The following is a 21,511-nucleotide window of genomic DNA, read 5'->3' as shown; positions in this document are numbered from 1 at the left end:
TACTCAGATGGAATGTTATGGTGAGTACATAACTTCTTTATCTGAAGTAGTTTACTTCATTTGGTCTTCAATCTGTGGGACAGAGTCCCCAGCTACTAAACTCCTGGGAGGTCCTCATGGAAGGATATTTCAAAGCATCGAGGAACCAAAGGATGCTCTCCTTCTGGAAGTCAAATCCAATTTGTAATGAGAAATAAACGTATGAGATGAAAACCAAGTAGCTGCAGAAAGTACAGTTTTGTACCTACCATAAATGTAGATGTCCGAACTGGATAGCATCTGCAGTCATAACAACTGGGTTGTCCTGTCGTCAGGCAGCCCTTCGGTCGGCCGGATTCCAAAGTCCGGGTCCGGCTGATGTCGCACTTCACTCGACGTCATCTCTGCTGGTCTTCGGGTATAAAGGCATCAGCCGACGCCATTTTCCTCAGTGTTTCTTGCCCCAGATGCCAGTTGCCCTCTTGGAAGGCTAAATTTTGGGTAAATGCCAATGTTTCCAAAAGATAGAAGGCAAACACAAAAAATAAGCATGTATGTACATATATACAAACAAATACACCATAAGAGACTCCCCCCACCAGCTAGCTATTAGGAGGGTAAATACCCTAGGAGTACCACAGAGGGGAAGGAGGGAGGGTAATCCTGACTGCAGATGCTATCCAGTTCGGACATCTACATTTATGGTAGGTACAAAACTGTACTATGTCCTTCATAGATGCATCTGCAGTCATAACAACTGGGTAGAATACCATAGCCAACTAGGGGAGGAGGAAGAATAGATTATGGTGTGGTTAGGATCCCTTGCAGTACAGCAGTGGCAAACCCTGCTCGGGATCTGGAATACAGAGGTAGATTATAATGCTTGGCAAATGTATGCACGGAGGTCCAAGTAGCCGCCTCAATAATGTCCTTGGTTGCCACTCCTCGTAAGAAGGCTGTGGTAGTGGCTGTTGCCCTTGTAGAATGAGGCCTTATGTTCTGTGGAATTGGTTTTCCATGGAAGGAGTAACAGAATCGTATGCAATTTCCTATCCATTTGGAGATTGTCTGTTTGGAAATTGCTTTTCCTTCCCTTCCTGTTGCATAGGCTACAAAAAGCTGGTCAGTTTTTCTGTTACTTTTTGTTCTGTCCAGGTTAGCGTAGCTGTCTATGTACATCCAAGGTATGCAGCATTCTTTTCCCTCTGTTTTGTGGGTTGGGGAAGAAGGTAGGTAGGTGGATTGCCTGGTTTAAAGACACTCTGGATACCACCTTAGGCATAAATGTAGGATTAGTCCTCATGGACACTCTATCTTGGTGGAAGATTAGGAAGGGTTGTACTGCCATTAGGGCCTGAAGTTCAGAAACCCTCCTTGCTGAGGTTATTGCCAGTAGGAAAGCAGTTTTCCATGATAGATGCTGTAGGTCTGCTGTTGCTGCTGGTTCAAAAGGTGCGAGTGTCAACTTTTCTAGCACAAAGTTCAAATCCCAAGCTGGCAATGGTGGTTTCCTAGGAGGTTTTACATTCTTGATCCCTCTGAGGAACTGTCTGAGTAGAGGATGTGAGAAGACAGGTGGATCAAAGCTGTATTCTGCTGAAATAGCTGATGCATGTATCTTGATGGAGGAATAGGACAGGCCTGTATGTAAAAGCTCTGCCAAGTACTCCAGAATGTTAGCAATATCTATATTCGACACATCTTTTCCTCTTTCAGCACTCCAAATGACAAACCTTTTCCATTTTCCTGCATAGTTCCTTCTTGTTGAAGGTCTGCGGGCTTCAAGGATAATGTCTTTAACCCTTTGGGAAAGAACTGGATTAGTTGCTGCTATGTGATGTTCCATGCAGTCAGTTGCAACGTTTTTAGGTTTGGATGCATGATGCTGTAGTTGTTCTGAGTTAACATCAAAGGCATCAGGGGTATTGACCACATTTTGTCCCGAGACATGCTCCTCAGCAATGGGTACCAGTGTTGTCTTGGCCAGTTCGAGCTATCAGGATTATCCTTGGACGTTCCTCCTTGATTTTTAGTAATACCTTGTGTATCAAGGGAAGAGGTGGGAATGCATATGCTGTCAGACCTTTCCAGCTGAAGGAGAGCGAATCCACTTTCCATGCAAGTGGATGGAATGTCCTTGTGCAGAATTTCTTGAGCTGGTGATTGAGAGGGGAAGCGAATAGATCTATCTGTGGCATTCCCCATTTCTTTGAGATGGTCTTGAAGATGTCGGGTGTAGCATCCATTCGTGAGCATCCGAGGTGGTTCTGCTTAACATGTCTGCTAGAGTATTCTCCTTTCCGGTACAAATATTGCCTGTAACTGGATGTTGTAGCTGAGTGCCAGATTCCAAAGGTCCAAAGTCATTCTGCATAGGGGGTATGAATAAGTGCCTCCCTGTTTGTTGATGTACCACATGACTGTGGTGTTGTCTGTCCTTATCATCAAATGGCCTTCTTTGAGAAATGGTCTGAATTTTTGGATTGCCAGTTTTACTGCCAGCATTTCTTTTAGGTTGATGTGCAGGTGAAGCTGGTCCTGGCCCACAATCCTTGTATGCATTTGTCCAGCATGTGAGCCCCCCATCCTAGGTCTGAGGCGTCTGTTGTGATGGTTTGGCTTGCTTGATAGTTGTGAAAGGGTAGGCCTGGGTTTGACTGGCATGCTTGAGCCCACCATAGGAACTCCTGTTTTAGGCATGGGATTAGTGGAATTTCTGCTTCTAGGCTGTGCCTGTGTTGGGACCATAAGTTCTTTAGGTACCACTGTAGTTTTCTCATATGCAGTCTGGCATGTGGAACCAAGATTATGCATGATGCCATGAAGCCCAAGGCCTGCAGAACTTTTCTTGCTGTTAGCTTGTTCTGTTTTGTTAGTGCCAAGAAGTAAAGAGGGAGTTCTTTTTGTTTTTCTGTAGTTAGGAATGCCATTTGTTTTACTGTGTCCAAATCTGCGCCCAAGAATATCCTTGTTTGGGATGGTATCAGCCTTGACTTTTGTAAATTGACTGTGTATCCCAGTCCTTGTAGCAAGTAAATGACCCTTTGTAAATCTGTTGTCAGCTTGCTTTTGTTGTCCCCTTGTAGCAGGCAGTCGTCCAGGTATGGATAAATTTGGATTCCCTGTAGTCTGCAGTGGGCGATTACTGATGCCAGGCATTTTGTGAATACTCTGGGCGCAGTAGATAAGCCAAAGGGCAATGCTGAGAATTGATAGTGCTCTGATCCTGCAAGAAATCTGAGGTATCTTCTGCAAATTGGTCGAATGGGGACGTGCAGGTATGCCTCCTTGAGATCTAGAGTTACCAGCCAACACTCCTTGCCCAGCATGGGAAGAAGTTGCTGTAGGGTCAGCATTTTGAATTTTAGGACAATGATGTATGTGTTTAAGGTGGACAGGTCTAGAATAGGTCTCCAACTTTTTTCCTTTCTTGGAACTAGGAATAGTCTGGAGTAGAATCCTTTGCCTTGTTCTGTTATTGGTACTCTTTCCACAGCTCTCATCTTTGTTAATTGCATTATCTGCTGTAGAGCTTCTGTTTTTTGATTTGGAGGCAGATTTGGCATTCCTCTTTTGACTGGTAAAGTGTGGAAGTGGAACCGATAACCTTGGTCTATGGTTTGCAAAATCCACTTGTCTTTTGTGATATAGTGCCAGTTCTTTGAAAATAAGGTTAATTTTCCGCCTAATGGTGCTGCTATTTGTTCCCTGGTAGGCGGAGTTAGGATCAAGTCACTGTGATTGTGCTGTTGTAGTGGTAGTGGCTGTGTCTGTGCCTCTGTTATTACCATGCCACTGTCGTCCTCTGTAGGCACCCCCTCTAGATTGATTTCTGCCTCTGGAACGTCTATTCCTGCCCCTTTGGGATCTTGTGGAGTCAGGAAAGGACCAATTTTGGCAGGCCAGTTCCTGCTAAACCTTGGGGCTGAACCTGCAAGAAATCTTTAACCGTTTGTACAGATTTTGCCTTTTCTTCCATTTTCTTCATTACCTGCTGGGCAGGTGTACCAAACAAACTGGCCTTATCCATAGGAGCATCTAATAACTTAGCTTTAATATGATCCGGTAAGACCTGTTCCTTCAGCCATGCATGTCTTCTTATCACTGTGCCAGTCATGGCTGATCTAAATGAAGCCTCCAGTGCATCATAGCCACATTTTAAGGAATGGTTACTAACCTGTTGTATGTTATTTACCATTTCTAATACATATTTCTTATCTATAGAGTCATCAGAGGATAGCTTTTCAGTTAACTGATCAAGCATAAACTCTTGGTATTGTATCATGTGAAACTGACAGTTTAAAGCTCTAGCTGAGAGAGTAGCTGAGGTGTAAACTTTTTTTGCCCCATCTGTCTAAAGACCTGGCTTCCCTTTCAGAAGGAATAGGGTTTTGCTGTGGTCGAGGCTACTGCCTTAGGCCCCTGGGATATAGTTTCGGGTCTGCAAGTGGGGCCTTGTATAGGTGATGATGAGTGTCTGGCACCCTGTAAAATCTATCTGGTTTGGCAGGGGCTGGAGGTAAGGAATCTGGTGCAGTGCAGACATCATTAAATGCATCGTCCACAACAGAGAGGACAGGAGGTATAGCTAAGGGCCTGTGTTGTGGTAGGTGCAGAAAAGTCCTAAGTCTTTTTCTGGAATCTGAGAAATCCTGTTCCTGCCATTGGAATTGTTCTCGCATGGCATGTAAGGTTTCCCCAAAGGAGAATTCTTCTGGTGGAGAAGCAGCTGGAATGGATTCTTCAGCATCTGAGTCTTCATAATTGGAGAAAGGAGCCTCTGGCTGATCTGTAATATCTGAGTCATCCCTAGAATCATCAGAGGACACAGGCTCAGGGGGCTCTGCTCTAGGTCTCTTTTCTGGGGGCTGAGAGGCCCTGTCTGGGTGAGATTGAGATCCCCTAATTAAGGATATTAAATCTTCTGCCAGAGTAAGCATTTGTGAACTAGAAGTGGGCCTGGTTGAGGGGGGTTTAACAGGCACTGATTTAGTAGATTTGGCTGCTTTAGCCCTGGCAAAGGCCTTAATAGACATGGCTGCAGGAGGCCTAGCAGCACCACGTGCTGGGGTAGAGACATCCAAAGGGATGGTGTCTGATAAGTCACTAGAAACCACTGTTGTAGGTAAAATTGCTGAGGCCAATTCAAGTAAAGTAGCAGGAACCTCAGTAGAAGTCATTTATTCGGCTGTACTTTGATCAGTTTTCTCGGTTTCGGCCGAAACCGAGACACTCGCTGTTTGCTTAACCATGGTTTCGGCCGAAACCGCGGACCGCGAGTGTCGGTCTTTTTCTTTGCGTTTTTTAACAATTTGGGTAGTCGGAGGATCCGACGGCATAATGTACGCAAAATCTGAGCCGAAAAACTGTTCAGCAAACTCCGACCGACGCCTAAGCGTTCGTCGGTTGAATGAAGCACAGGCCGAACAGGCTGCTACGTGGTGGTCTGGGCCTAAACAAGGCAAACAGTAAGAGTGGAAATCTTTATGAGGTATTTGTTTCCCACAAGTTAAACAGTTATTGACTTTTTCTGACATCGGCTGAGGCAAGAAAGAGTCCCCAACGGGGTACTTAGCTTTTAGAAGTCTTCGAAGTAGTATTCGGTAGTAGTAATCTCTGGATCTGACCGACCGGCACTTGCGAACAGCTTCTGCTTGGCGCCACGGCAAGAAAGACTGAGGAAAATGGCGTCGGCTGATGCCTTTATACCCGAAGACCAGCAGAGATGACGTCGGGTGAAGTGCGACATCAGCCGAAGCCGGACCCGGACTTTGGAATCCGGCCGACCGAAGGGCTGCCTGACGACAGGACAACCCAGTTGTTATGACTGCAGATGCATCCATGAAGGACATCAAATATAATCCAAAGACACTCTAGACCAAAAGGCCACAGATGTAGCCATGGACCTAGTGGAATGAGCTTTCACCTGACCTGGAGGAGATAAGCCTCTGTCCTTTATAGACCTGCAGGATGCATGAAAAAATCCATATAGCTATAGTGACCTTGGAGACAGGTTTCCCCAAAAAAGGTTTACAGAAGGATACAAACACTTGATCAGATTTATGGAAATGTTTTGACCTGTGTAAATAGAATCGTAACTGTCTATGAACATCCAACATGTGGAGTTTGTATTCCATCTTGCTAGTAAAATTAGGAAAAAAACAGGCAAACTGATGGTCAGATTGACATTGACTGCTGATGCCACCTTAGGAAGAAAGGATGTTTCAGTTCCGAAGGGAAACACTATCTTTGTGAAAAATCATGTAAGGAATTTTGATGGACAAGGCCTATAATTCTGAAACCCTTTTTGCAGAGGCAATAGCCACCAGAAAAGCTGTTTTCCAAGATAAAAATTTCAGATCTGCAGTTGCGGCAGGGCTCAAAAGGCGGAGCGACCAAAGCTTGAAGAACCATAGTAGGGTCCCATGGGGGAACAGGATCTTTGACCGGGGGCATAACAAAAAGGTGCCTTTGATAAAGGCTGGAAGAGGCTAGAGAGGCAAAATTCTCGCCCACATGAAAATGAGAGATGGCAGCCAACTGAACTTTGACAGTAGAAGAACTAGCTCCGTGCTGATAAATATCAGCTAGAAAATCAAGAATGGCAGAAATAGGAGCTGTGAAAGGGTCTAAACTCCTTTCAGAGGCCCTAAAGGAAAAATGTTTCCACTTGCTGTGGTAAACCTTCCTGGTTGAAGACTTATGAGCAGCCACCAAAATAGACCTGAGTTAGGAGGATAGTCCATGAGTACTAGCAATCATGGGAACTGGAGCAGCCAAGCTGTGTGCTTCTGGCTGTCCAGATTCGGATGAGGCACCCCCGAAGGGCGGGAAATTAAATCTTGAATGGGATCTAGGATCCAAGGCGGAGCCAGAAGGTGAGACCAAAGGAAGGGAAACCATACCTGGCGAGGCAAGAATGGGGCAATGAGGATCACTTTGCTCGCCAATCGACGAGCTTTCTGTAGAAACCTCGGAATGAGAGGTACTGTCGGATAATCATACAGAAGACCGGGAGGCCAAGCATGAACTAGAGCATCTCTGGGGGACTTCCCCGGCAGAGGGTTCAGAGCAAAAAACTTGCTGCACTTTGCATTGGAAGGAGATGTGAAGAGATCGCAGCAAGGTTGACCCCACTCACTGAAGATCTCTTCTGCTACTGTCAGATTCAGAGACCACTCATAAGGCATCAGAATGGTCCGCCAGCCTGTCCGCAAGGATGTTGGGACTGTCGCGGAATGTGCATTGTGTTGAGAAAGCGACCGGTGGAGATTGCCCATTCCCACACTCTCATGGCCTTGCGACAAAGGGGGTAAGATCTGGTCCATCCCTGTTTGTTGATATACCAGACCACTAACATGTTGTCTGATTGAATAGCAATCGTCTCCAGAGGAAGAAAGGCATGAAGGGCCTGAAACACTAGAAGGACCGCCCTCATCTCTAGGACATTTATGTGCAAGCTGGTCTCTATGGGGGACCATGTCCTGCCCGAACAATGCCCCCCCCACCCGAGTTGGGAGGCATCCGTGGTCACTGTGGCTTGGGCTGGAACAAAAGGTCGTCCCTCCAAAATGTCCGGAGAGCACATCCACCATATCAGGGACAACCGACAGACTCGACTCAGTTGAACTGGATATGTCAATGGCAGTTCCAACAGGGACCACTGAGCAGCTAGATTCCACTGTAGAATTCTCATGTGTAACTGAGCACACGGAAGAAGAATTATGGTCGCCGCCATCGAACCTAAGGCCCTCAACACCGATTCCACCACTGGGAGATGAGTGTGGTAGATTATGGAGACATGCATTCTCAAGTTTTGAACTCTCTCCGAGATCAGGAAGATTTTACACTGAAGAGTATCTATCCTGGCACCAATGTAGTCTATCACTGTACAGGATCTAGGAGAGATCTGGATGCGTTGATTGTGATCCCCAAATGCAGGGCAAGAGTCAGCAGATAATCCCTGGTTTGGGAGAGTAGATGCCTGGTGGGAGCAGTGATGAGCCAATCATCCAGATACGGACAGACCTGAATCCCCTGAAGCCTCACGTGAGCTGCTACCACTACCATTACTTTGGTAAACATCCTGGGGGCAGTGGTGAGACCAAAGGGTAGGGCTTGAAATTGGTAATGAATGACTCCTAGCAAGAAGCAGAGGAGCCTCCTGGAGCTTTTGTGCATTTTTATGTGATAGCATCCTGAAGGTCTAACGAGCACATCCAGTCGCTCTCTTGCAGGTACGGCATGATGGACTGTAATGTGACCATCCAAAACTTCTCTCTGGAAAATGACAGGTTCAGGGTAGAGAGGTCCAGAATGGGCCTCAAGTCCCCCATTTTCTTTGGCACAAAAAAGAACCTGGAGTAGAAGCCTGATCCAGACTGATCTGGGGGGATGGTTTCAATGGCTCGTTTTTCTAGCAGCTTGGAAATTTCCTGTGCTGCTGCCTCCCTTTGCGTGGGTGGTATGTCCGTGAGGTGTCAGGGAGATTTGGGGGAACCCACGAAGGGGATAGAGTAAAATCTAGATATGATTTGAAGCACCCAGCGGTCCATTGTTATGGACTCCCATGCCACTAGGTGCAAGGACAATCGTCCCCCGACTGCCTCCAGAGTAGAGCAGTCGGGCAACCCCTCAGGGCTGCTGCCCGGGTCTGTCCGAGAAAGGTTCTCGAGACCAAGGTTCCTTGGACCCCCCTCTGCCTCTGGGCCGACGTCCATTCTGTCCCCCTCTGCCTCTGGGGGAAGAAGAGGCCTGATTGTCCCGGGAATACTGTGACTTCCGGAACCACATATTCTTTTGGCATCTCTGGTTCCAGAAAAGGACCTTTGAGGATTAGAGACGTGGATCCAGACGGCAGAGTGTCTTCTCATCCTTCTCACTCTGGACTGATATCTCTTTGATGGTCTTACCAAAGAGTGTAGAGCCGTCATAAGGGGCACTGGCAAAGGACGCCTAGAAGGGTTCGGAAAATTGACATAACCTGAGCCAGGCGATACGGCTCATGCACACGCTGGACCCAGCTGCCCTAGCTGCTCCTTCCATAGCATGTGAAAGAAGTCGCATGGACGTATTAGATACTGCTTTTAAAGTGGCCATCCCTGTGGAGAATGAAGTCTTGTCCTCCTGCGACATGGACTTGGGGGGGAGACTCCTCCAGCTCATTTACCAGGTCTCATTAGAATCTGGTGACATGGGCCAGGTAGTTCAGCGCCCTAATCGAAAAGGTAGCTGAAGCGTAAACCTGCTTCCCTAGGCGGTCCATCATCTGCAACTCTCGGTCAGGAGAATGGACAGAGGAACTCTCCTGAGCAAGTTCCTTCTTAGTGGCTGCTGCTACTACCATGGCATCTATGGGGAGCCCTTCTTCCATTCTGGTCTGTCTTTGGGCGGGCTTAAGATCTTATCCAGTCTTTTTGGAATAGGTTCCATGGTGTCCGGTTCCTTCCATGCCCGAGAAATGACCAGATCCACCAAAGGATCAGTGGGAGGGGACACCCAGGAAGTAGATGGACCCCACGCCGAAAGCCTCCAGGAACATGGACTCAGAAGGTTTGGGGGCAGACCAACATCCCCGTTGGTGCAGGATTTCCATGATATCTCCAAAGGAGACATCCTCGGGAGGTGACCTAGGGGAACCTTCTCCATCATCCAAGTCCGTGTCCTCGATGAGGAACTTGGGGGAGTCCAAGTGCTTCCTCTTGCACGTATGCTTGGGAGGTACCCCTCCGGTGGGCTCTCTGGGGGGGAACTCACAAGCCACTTGTTCCTCGGGGGGGGGGGCCGTCTGGGGCTCTTAGAGCACAGGCTGTCCCTCTGGTAAAATGATGGTGACCGCAGACAGAGCTGAGGGGGTCTGGGTAGAGTCTGAGGTGGCAGTCAGGGGTCTCAATCCAGCGGAGAGAACCCTTTCTACCATGTTGAAAGCCGAAGGAGAGCAAACCTCCAGAGAAACCAATAAGGAGGCCGTTCCCCCCAGGTCCAACGAGAGAATCAGAGCCGGGCCCAAGGTGGATGGAGCTTCGAGGGAGGGAACCTGCCCCAACAAAGTCGGAGCCAAAGAAAAGGGTTCCATTTCCTCAGATCTGACACCCAAGCTCCGGCTCTGAGAGCAGCTCGGATCCAAGCTGGTCAGATCCAATACGCTCCAGGCAGCTGTCGGCGTTGAGGAAGCAGGTGCCGTCAGCACTGACCCCCTGACCAAAGCCAACCTCGGATCTGAATACTCCGAACCCGAAGGTCGGGTCCGAAAAGGAGATATAGGTTGGAAAAAAGGGAGGGGGGGCCTGGCAAGACCCCCATCTGGATCTGAGTACAGATAAAACTCATCATTTTATCTAGATCCATGTCAGACAAGGACCGGGTGGACCTCGATGAGGCCACTGACTCCGACCTAGTGGGTCAGGGCACCGAGGCCCGAGAAGCTGAATGCGTCTCCTCCGGCTCCGGGGAGAACCTTGGAGATTGGAGCAGACGGGAGTCACGGATACATGGTGTCTTTGTAGGTGAAGCGAGGTCCTGAGACCTCTCTTTTCCCTTGCCTTCGACTCTCTCTCTCCCTCTCTCTACCTCTTTTCTGCTCCACTATCACAGGCTTTGGCACAGGAGGCTGAGTCCCAGCCTGGGAGGGAGGAGAAGCCAGAGGAAGGAGATGCGGCCACAGCAGCCACTGTGACCTCAGCCGGAGATGAGGAAATCGTTTCTGAAGGGGGAAGAAAGCCTTTGAGGGCCAACTTGGCCTTCCTATCTTTAATGGCGTGGGGGTTGAAGCCTGCACATATGCTGCAGTCCACACTCAGATGGGCCATGCCCAAGCAAAAAACACAGAGTGTGGCCATCCGCAGGGGATAATTTATGGCCACACTCTGTGCAATGCTCGAAAACAAGCTTTTCAGCCATACTATCTCAGCAGAAAGATAACTTAAGAAAAAAGGCAGTTTCTTTCTAACTGGCACACACACACCCACTCACCACACTCGTACACAGAAAACATTGGGGGGGAGGGGAAGCTACAGTCTAGACAACAGTACAGACTACTTTAACTATCCTAAAACTCTATAACTCGACGAGCTATGCGAGGGGAGGAGAAAGGGGACCTATACTAACACTAACAAAATTATGAAGAAAAAAGATACTCAAAAAGGTTTTAACCACTTGACTAAATTGGAGCTCAAGAGATCACGATGCATAAGCTATTTGCGGCAAATGAGATCTGGGGATGGAAGGCAGTGGAGTTGTATTATGGCTAAGGGGTGGAGTTTAGAGCTCAGAGCTGATACTAGTAAAAGTTGCCAGCTCAGACCCGAAATGGATCCGTAACACACAGGTAAAAGACCAAATGAAGTAAATTACTTCAGACTGGAAATGTCTTGCAGTCTACAGCAGGCTATCACAGGAGGAAGATAATGTGAATACCCTTTGAGAAGCGTATACCCCAAATGGTAATGCAGAGAACTGAAAGTATGATCCAGACACACAAAACCTTAAACACATTTAAATCTGATGCTATAGCAATGCGATAAGCATCACTTAAATTTAGAATCACTACAAATATAAATGGGGAATGACAAGTAACAGGTCCTGAAGGGAAAACATTTTGAATTTTGCAACAATCACAAACTGGTTTAGAATCACTACAGATATAAATGGGGAATGACAAGTAACAGGTCATGAAGGGAAAACATTTTGAATTTTGCAACAATCACAAACTGGTTTAGAAATGAAACCTCTAGATTTGGTCTCCATGAAGGTTCTTTTTTTGGTACCAAAAACAGTCCTGAATAAAACCCTTCCCCTTTCAAAGGGGAAGGAACAGCCTCTTTCACACCATGGGTTAAGCAGATGGTGAATGCCAGCAGAGAAAAATATGTTTGATTTGATAAATGAGAAGGACTCTCTTGAAAAAGAAGAACAGATTTCTACTGCTATCTATATCCCTGAAGAAATTACTCTTACTACTCACTTGTTTGACACTATCTGCTGACAGAGAGAGAAAAATGGAGATTAAGAGATTGCAAGGGGAGTGTCCTTGTTTCTTTGGGGGGCAATCTTCCTTTCTTTTTGGAGCCTCTTTGAACAGTTTGATGTGTCTTTACTTTTTGTAAAATGGTGCAGATGCAGTTTTAAAACCCTTTGTAAATTTGGAGACGGAAGGCTGTAAAGTCTGAGAAACTCTCAGAATCAGCTTCCCTCTCATCATACTTTTTAAATGTCTCCTGCTGGTCCATACACCATTTCTCAGCTATTGTACAATTCAAAATCTCAAATTTTACATCTTCAAGAAGGTTTTGAGTATGCAGCCAAACAAATATCTCTTAACAATTCCAGTATCAGCAGCTCTGAAAGTGGCATCGCCTGATCATAAGCATATGTTATATAGTGTTTAGTCACTTGAGACAAAGAAGCAAAAAGAATACGCAGAGATTACTTTTTCCTCAGATGAAATAAAATAAACCACAATGTTCCTCATATTCTCAAAAGAAGCAAGCATAAACTTTAACATGTGAGTTTAACAGCTAAAACGGTAACTACAGGCAAAAACTGAAAAAAAATTTAGTTCTGACATCTGTGCATGCAGACGTCACATTTAAGGTCCTGGTTTATGGTCCTATGTGTGACGCCCCATGCAACTACAACAGCCAAGCTGAAGCTTTTGTATAGGAGCCGATGTTTGGGTCGCCTGAGGGAGGAAATCCCTCACCAAGAATACTGCAACATATGAATAGAAGGACATTAATCATTGTTACTATTGTTGTTGAAAATTTAAATGCCCCAATTATGGCAGGCATCTTGATGAAATTTTATTTCATTGTAAAGTGAAATACAAATGTACAAACTTTATTTTCTGTGAAAGTGCTGCTCAGAAGACTGGAGTAAGGAGAGACAGGAGGAGACACTTATCAGTATACCAGGCTAAGTATATTGTTATGCATATCTGACTAATGAGATGAATTTTGAAAAGAATCATGTATAATACTCTAGATGAGCGAGTTAGGGAAGCTGGGAGGAGTAACAAAGCCAGACACTGAACATTCGCAAAAGTTGTCTTTGTAAAAAGTCTGCATTTTCTCAGCAGTTTTTTAATACTTCTGGAAGCTGCTTTAACAGCATGCAGAACATAGCACGAGGAAAAACATTTGTAAGAGTCACTGCAATCAATTCAGTGACATCTGTACTGAGAGCTCTCAAAGTTAGCAGCATTTCTCTGGTCTTCCATTTAAAGTGAATGGAACTAGGATATGACAAAATACAGTAGTGTGATTTATCCTCATGAGCTGGATTATGGGATAGATTTGGCTTTCCAAGGAAACAAATTTCTTCAGAATGTCCCCCCCATGAGGATATTCAAGTTAAACAAAAAGAAAAAACTAAATAAATTAGCAATGATAACTTATTCTGTTGCAGACATGTTTGGATGAAGTAGCTCTTCAGGAAAAGACAAAAATATGTTTTTTTTTTTTTTTTCCAGTTTTTGCCTGTAGTGGTCCTTTAAGAATTCTAAAAGTAAGTATTGCAGAATATTACACTATCCCAAAATTTTCAAAGGCTTTACCATGCTTGTCATTTGAAAGATGTTTAACAGCTGCAGGATTTATAAAGGAAATCATTGCTGGGTCAAGTCTAGGAGGTGTTCTTAAGCTTTGGAAGCTGTTTGGCTGCTATATTCTTAGCAGGATATAACCCATACAGCTAAGGCAGCTTTGATGAAATGACGAACAGCATTGCCACTGCACTTCAAAATCACGGAAAAGATAAAAGGCTTATAAAGTGCCTTTCTGATGTCAGAAAGATGTTTAGGAAATGTTTGGTAAGCACTAGTATAGAACTAGAGCATTAACAGCACCCAGTGACCATAAACGAACAGCTGGTGGAAGCTGTTCAACACTTCATTAAGACGACTTCTGGGCTACAACTTTTTTTAAAGTACTAATGAAAAACTTATGCAGCTTCCTCCACCCATCCATCACCCCTTTTTCCCATTCTTGCACATGGGTTCGGGTGTCACTTCAACAGTGAGAATCTTCTACAGCCAAGGTTTACACCACCGGGTGACTAGTGCAACTACACTTTTTTCTCTAACTTCTGCAGTAAATGAGCAGGTAAAGCTACAAGCACTACAAAGAATTATGACCAGTCTTTCTGGTGAATATTTTGACATTCATGTCTTGAACACATAAAATGAGTATGATCAGAGACCCAGTCACAATCTTCCATATTACAAATCTAGAAATTGCTAATCCATTACACCCTAAAAGTCAATAATGACTTTGTTTGCGTACACAGCATGGACACTTGGGGATTACGGCTGACAGCAGTTCATTTTTTGGAACACTGTCCAACTTATGTGCATGGCATTGGAAGGGTCCATGCCCCATGCAGAGGGCATTCAAACTTCTCTATTTGTTATGAATGGTACTATAGTAGTAATCCTCAAAATAAAAATATGACGGTGAACCTACAGGAAAAAAATCAAAAAAATGCTGATTACATCATGGTTGGACCATGAGAATAACAGTGACATGGCAGTGGCAGCAGCCAAATGAATGCTGGGGGTGCAGTCTCAGAGGAAGAGACTCCAGAAGCAAAGGGATAATGCTTACAATTCTACTAACCAGACCATAGTCTTGGTACTGTGCACAGTCCTTACATTTGGATGCTGGAAGGAGATCATAAGAAAGACACCAGAAGAGTCCAATAGCTCGAGGGAAAAGAATATCACTACAGACTAGCAGAGCTAAACCTCTTCTTAACAGAGACTAGAAAAGAGAGAGAGACAGGCATGACATTGGCATGCAAGATCATGTCAGGAAGAAATGAAAGGGGTGTCTGTAACAGCAAGCACAGAGGAAGGTGGAGAGGGCAAAGGCTTCTGACTGTGAGGATCACCAACTCCCTTGAGCTGTAAAGTAATTCTTCACAGACAGAGCTGTTGACTCTTGGATCTATACCAATGGGGTGGAAAAGGAATTAACAGAAGCACTCAACAGGGCATGGAACAGATGGAGAACAGGTGAGGGGAAAGACAGGGTTGAAGAAAATGTGCAATACTTGCAGAAAGCATGCTAGGTTACTGTCTCTGTCTGCCACAAGGCAAATGTTACACACATGCACAACAAAGCACTTCTGAAGTCTGGTACTTCCAAAGGTGGTTACAACAGCAACAAACAAGAGGTGACTAGGAACTAAACAATGATTATTCAAGAAAGCAGAAAATTTACTAGTAAACTCTGATTCAAATGATTTGACCACTATATAAAAATACTGAATGGAAATGAACTCATTTATTTCCACAATTTATAACACACTGTATAAAAAGATACAGCATTATTCCTTCACAGAAGGAAATTTTACCCACATATATGTGGAAATACAAATATATTACTGTCATGCCTTGATTCCTTTATTTTTCCTTTTTTTTTTCTTTTGTATTCTGGAGAGCCAAAATGTTATTCATCTTCAGCAAAGTCCTGTTTCTTTTTAACTGCAGAAAATGTCAGCATTGAAGTACAGCCAGTCCTGATATTATGTTTGTGCCTGAATTACAAATCCATTTTCACATTTTAGGCAATTTCATGCCAGCTAGCTTCTGCAGAAGTACATATCCAGCATATGCACAAAGGTTTTCAAATAATCAGTCTGAAATACTATTATTGGCTTAGAGGAGTGCGTCTTCACCTACAAAGGCACAAATGCAAACCCATACAAAACATACCCAACAAACATAAATGCATACATTTACATAGGGCACCAATGAAAACTGAACTTCGGTATGACAAATGTTCAAAAATAAATGGGGGAGGGTGTGTGTAAAATATCTGATGGAAGATGCAATATTTGTTCAAAGGTACCTAAAATCCAAGCTAAGGCTTCTTGATTTCAAAACCAAAGTCTGAAATATTCAAATTCTTCTAACACATTTCTAACAGTACTTTTCCTTCTGTGGAACTCCACTTTCTGATGGTTGTTTCTTATTCTTTACCATCTTACCCAGTTAATGTGCTCAAGAGACCACCTTCTGTGGCAGGACATTTGCCAGTGGTTGACATTTATGAAGTATGGCCAGTTCCCATTAATGGTCAGTACAGACAACTAATGCACTTAATCCATCTAATTGCCTATGCATTGTGTATTTACAAACAATATCCTGCATCAAACCAAATATGCTGCTGGGAGTATAGGTGCTGTAGCTGATTTTATGTAGCAGAGCACACACTATGGCAAGAGAGAGGTCTGAAATTTGTAAAACAAAGCCAATGTCTGCATCTAGCAATGGTACAGTTACAGTGGAATTGCTATCACCACACAAACCTAAAAGGCATGATTGTAGTCTACATGATTCCTCAGTGTCTACATGGTTGGACTGCAATATGGTAAAAAGCTTTACATATTACCATTGTTCATAACTATCCCTGATTGTGCCTTAGATTTTTTGGTCTCCTTCTCAAATGTGAATCGTGTTGTTCTATAACTTTTTTTAAACACATAAGAGCAATATTTCATGCCCTTGATTTTCAGCCCTTGCCCCTCAATATTTTGGCCATTTTCATCTCTGATGAACTAAGAGCCTGACAACTATGCAAATTATGTCCAGTGGGTTGTGGTTCACCACAGTCAGTGGGACTGACTTGTGCTATCACATGGCAGAATAACACAGATCAACACTGTGACTGGACACCATGGGAAAAGGTAATGCTAGATCAAAATATTGCTGTATTCCCTCAACAACCAAAACAACAATGCTGTTTTGTCAGTCTGCCTGTATCTGTAATGAGGGAGATTAAATGGCTACTAAGCCCTTCAGTTAAGACTAACTTTTATGTCCACATCTTCATTTGCTCACAGAAACATGCATTCACAGAAAATAACCCAGTTTTTATTCTGAAACATCTTGCTGACACTGAGGCATGCTCTCAAATTAGATAATTAGGAGAAGCAGAAAATGGGAAACACTTCACTGCTGAAAACAGCATATACGACTTCTGCGTGATGAGACAATTTTCTTCGCCATTTAAAGACAAATAACTTCCAGGATGGCGCACACTACTCAAACAGAGCTTTTAAATCCCAACAGCTACCTTGCTGAAATAATATTTTCAGAGGGAAATAACATTCTGAATAAATGGAGCAAGTTCTATTTTCTTTTGTGAACTGCTTTTAGGCTGCATCACTGCATTTCAACCTTTATGCAAGTAGAAGGGCAATGAAAACAATATGGAGCCAAAGGGCACTGATTTTCTGAACAAGATCTAGTTATACACCCAGGTCAGAACACTCATAACCAACCTAACTAGTCTCTCAGAAACACTGAAGTAGTCAATATTAAACATACCTTTATGTGAAAGCAGAGCATGCAGCACTCCAAAACAAGCATCATGCTCGAAAGAAGATTCCATCCTTCTTTTTAGAACGGGTCCCCAGTCTCCACCGGAATTTTTATGTCTCTCCTCTTCTGTTTCAAGAGAGAATGAGACAGAACAATCTTGGCCAACTGAATTACTGGAAGCCATGAAAGTGGAGAGGGTTGACTTTGTGCCCAACGTAGGTAAAGGCTAGCTGACAGGAACCGGATTTGTTTTTAGTGCTTTCTGCCCCTGGGAACCTCCTTATGGACAAAAACTTTACGGATCCTGCTTTTCCTTTCAGTAATCAAGTTACAAGTCTGCAAAACCAAACAGCCTACAGTCTCAAGCGGCATAGCAGCAGAGACATTGGTGTTGGAGGACTTATGAGATGCTGATGGCATGAAGGCCTGCAAAGCACTCTCGCCTGGAATCCAACTCCAAGGCAGGGGCTGAAAATGCACCTTGCCTAGAGTCACAGGACCCACGGAAGTTCTGAGAGATTCAGAATGATGTAAAAAAAAAACGTACAGCTATACACCACAGGGCAAGAAAGATCTGGAGATGGCATCGACTGAAATGTATCTTATACCACTGGCAACCTTGCATCCAGGTGGGAGGGTCTTGGACAAAGCCCTGGGAAAAGATAAAGATCTGGAAGGCAGTCTGGTCAGTCAGACTACCTAAAAGAAGGATATCCTAAAACTTTGGAATGCAACAGTGAATATTAAACTGAACATTCGCCTTACCTTAAGATTCCCCTTGTGCAGGACAGAATAAGGGAGCAGACGACTCTCAAGCTCTGGGCAGGGTGGTCTGTACTAGCTGTCCAGTAATAAGAGCATGAAGCATGCTATGTATGCATGTGAGAGGCCTGAGTGGGGCATTATACAGGCCATACTCCTATAGATATCACCCATAAGCCTAAACAGGATCCCCATTGGGAGGGGGAGGAAGAGAGCAGACTTAACAGCGACCACTAAGCTTTCACTGGGTAACTCAAAGGCTAATTCTGTGCAAGAACATTTGCTGTAGTAATGCGTCTGACATTGTAATGCTTGGAAGACAGTGATGACACTACAGAAAGAGTCCCACCTAAGGTGTTTACCAGATGTGCATTTCCTATTCACCTCATCTCTCAATTTATGTGCAAGAGAAGGAAACAAGCATGGAGCTAGAGGCAGTCTGTGAGACAGACTTTGGCTAATGCATTACTTTAGGATCCCTTAACTCTCCATTCTGTCTGAAGCTGGCTTTGAATCATGCAGTGACCCTTCTGGCAATCTTTGGGCTGACCACATTCTAAAGACAATGTGCCATCCCATGAATGGCCAGATGAAATGCTGGCAGTTGATAAGTTGTCACAGAATACTCCTCCACCTCCAAGTCCTAGCTAGTGACAGGATGGTGACAGCAACACTCTGAAGGTTTCAGAGACTTCCACATGGAATACAGTAACTTTGCAATAGTGTACACTAAACTCAAAATCTAAACTGAACAGCAGAAAAGAAAGTGGGAGCACAGAGGCTGGGTGTGCTCATCAGTGAAAAAACTAATATAATGACATATCAAAAAGAAACTTACACCCCCCCCCCCCCGAAGGCACCAGCTAGAAATATTTCAGAATGTTGCAGTAAATCTACACAGCAGCCCGCTGCAGGCAACCTTCAAAAGTCAGTGCCTGCCATGTCCTATGATCTAGAGAATTCGAACAATGGCAAGAAGAGCAAAGAATGTGTGCTTTACACCCAATCGCCTGAGATCAACTATAATGTAGCAGTAACATCATACAAATGATGACTGCACCTCACTGCTAAACTGGTATAATGTTGTACAAATTAAAACAAATGGAGAACATACATCATAGTGACATTTAACATAACTGCTTAATCATTCAACAAATACGTCACAAATAAAAATAAAAGACAGTGTACACTAGTGCTCCACCTCAAACAAAAGCACAAACACACAAATCCTAGCTTCCACCAATCTCTCACTTTCTAGTTAGAGGAACTTAATGTAAACCTTATTTACTGCAAGGGGATGAACCACTGTCATATTCCACAAATTTAATGTTCCAGCTTCTCAATTCCTGGTGCTTTGCTTCCATTACAAAACAGCTAGTGCATAAGGGTTATTGCTAAGACAGTGTGTATGACACCAGGAATACAAGGCATGCAAATAACCTTCCTGACTCACTCTCATGAAAAGTGCTGACCCTGGCTCAGGCTCCAGGAAACCAGAGAATCGTTTGAGAAAAAAATACTTCACATTAAACCTCAGCTATAAAAGTGTTCCATCCTCTTCATATTGCACTTCTGCTTCTGTATTAATCTGAGCCACTCCTAGCCTGTACAATGCGTCACGAATAACCACCTCCCCAGGCTGACAGCTCTGCACAACCTCATTAATTTGTTTGGTCACGATGTCTTTACTTGTGAGAAAGTCAATTAGACGATTATATAAGTAGTAATATGTAGCATTTTCAAAAGTGACGGCTTTTTGTCGAATTTTGTTTGTTTTGGAGTCAGCAACACTTGAAATAATGGCATCATAAGGCTCTAGTTCTTTGCACACATTGAAAGAACGATGCTGTGCATCAGGACATATTTCAGTGGTCGTGTCCACTTTGGAACAGAGAATTCTTCGAACAGCAGACTTGGTGACTGGGTGCTGAACTGAATTGTCCACTGTAGATATATCAATGCTATACTGGCTGTCAAGTAGCTCAGGACACGAAACATACTGAAAAAACAAACAAGCAAAAAAAAAAAAAAAAAACAATTAATAAAAATGAACTTCATGCAGCTTATTAACTACAAAAACACATTTATGCAGCCTAAATACAGCTAACACCACCCATGGGCAGATCCCTTAATTAATCTTACATCTCCAAATATCTTAAGCATGCACACAAATAGCAAAATACTACTATAAGATCTACTGCCCCAGTGCTTTTACTTCTTGGCAAAAAGAAATGCGACTGTTTACCACTAACCGGTAAAAAAGCAGCAAGTTTGCACTTATTTTTATGTGACTGGAGTTTTAATCATCATCCAGTGAATCTTGTGACCCTCCCAATAGGACATTTATAGCCAAGATTTTTTTCTAGTTCCTAACCCTTTGAAGAGAGGTCCATAACACTGCTATAGTGAAAGTGCAATATCTGACATATGTTCCCTTGTAAAATGTGTTCCTTATTACGGTGTCATTTTAAGGATACCACTTTCTTCCTTCCTTACTTTTCCTTAGAAAAACTATTCTATTATAAAAGCCGATGGTGCAATGGTGAAGTAGTTAGCATTGTCACCTCACAGTGAGAGATTCTCTGGTTCGATTCTTGGTTGGGGTACCTCCCTGTATTTGTGTGGGTTTCCTGCCACATTCCAAAGATATGCATCTGGAGCATCTCTCCCCGGGCCTCTGCTGAAAATGCGTTCTGTCTCAGTCAGACTTTCCCAGTAAACAAATGTTAAATAAATAAATAAAAATAATCTGTAGACATTCCCATTAACCAATGTAACCCACTGAGTCTCCTCTTACACAGCCAGCCACAATTCCTTTCATTTTATCCTCCTCTTTTCATCTTCAAACAAAACATTCTGGTCTATGTACAACCCATTCACATTGTAAAGGCAATACCCTAAGTAAAGAAAACAGGAAATGTAAACCTCAGGATTCCTTTATGGAAAGAGGCACCTATCAGGTCTACATCATCAAACTAGTTAACTTGGTGTGGGTATGGCAAACATGTTCTTAAAGGAATCATTACTGAATATACGCCCACCACAATGCTTGTTTAAAAGCCTGATTTTCCAACACAGCTAGCTTGGCTGGCTCTAGAAGCCAAGAGTAAAATACTCTGCCTACTCTAGAGGTTCTAAAAAGAGGAGAGGAAGGGGGGAACTGCAAAAAGGTTTTGATTTGACAAACTGGGAAAGGTCCTGTGCACCACCTTTATTAGTCATTGGTCTATGACAACTCATTTCAATTAGCTGAGGGAGTGGAATTTCCTGCTCTGCAAGGTACCTTCAACCAAAAGCTGGTAGCAGGCTAGTAACAGATCATTCTCAGTGACCTATCCACACTCAATCGCTAGAAATGCAAAGGTCACAGAAAGGTATACAAATACAAAGGAAATACAGTCATGAAAACATCTTTTTGTGAGCCTTGGTGGATTTCTTAGTCAGTGA

At 43.9% G+C, this 21,511-nt stretch overlaps 1 protein-coding gene across 2 annotated transcripts in view; it reads right to left on the bottom strand.

The window, feature by feature from the left end:
* Window positions 1–15,238: 15,238 nt before the first annotated feature.
* The window catches only part of HMGXB3 (HMG-box containing 3), a 1,387,103-nt gene continuing 1,380,830 nt past the window's right edge, over window positions 15,239–21,511 (bottom strand). For both annotated transcript variants that reach the window (XM_044069603.1, XM_044069602.1), the window contains exon 20: window positions 15,239–20,063. In XM_044069603.1, the coding sequence (XP_043925538.1) occupies window positions 19,602–20,063 (462 nt within the window). In that variant the 3' untranslated portion in view covers window positions 15,239–19,601. The remainder of the gene's footprint in view (window positions 20,064–21,511) is intronic.

The sequence above is a fragment of the Protopterus annectens genome, chromosome 4.part0 (genome assembly GCF_019279795.1).
Source record: "Protopterus annectens isolate FY-2018-M chromosome 4.part0, PAN1.0, whole genome shotgun sequence".
Taxonomy (NCBI): domain Eukaryota; kingdom Metazoa; phylum Chordata; order Ceratodontiformes; family Protopteridae; genus Protopterus; species Protopterus annectens.
Note: the sequence above shows the minus strand (reverse complement) of the source record. Positions and strands in the feature narration are given on the sequence as shown.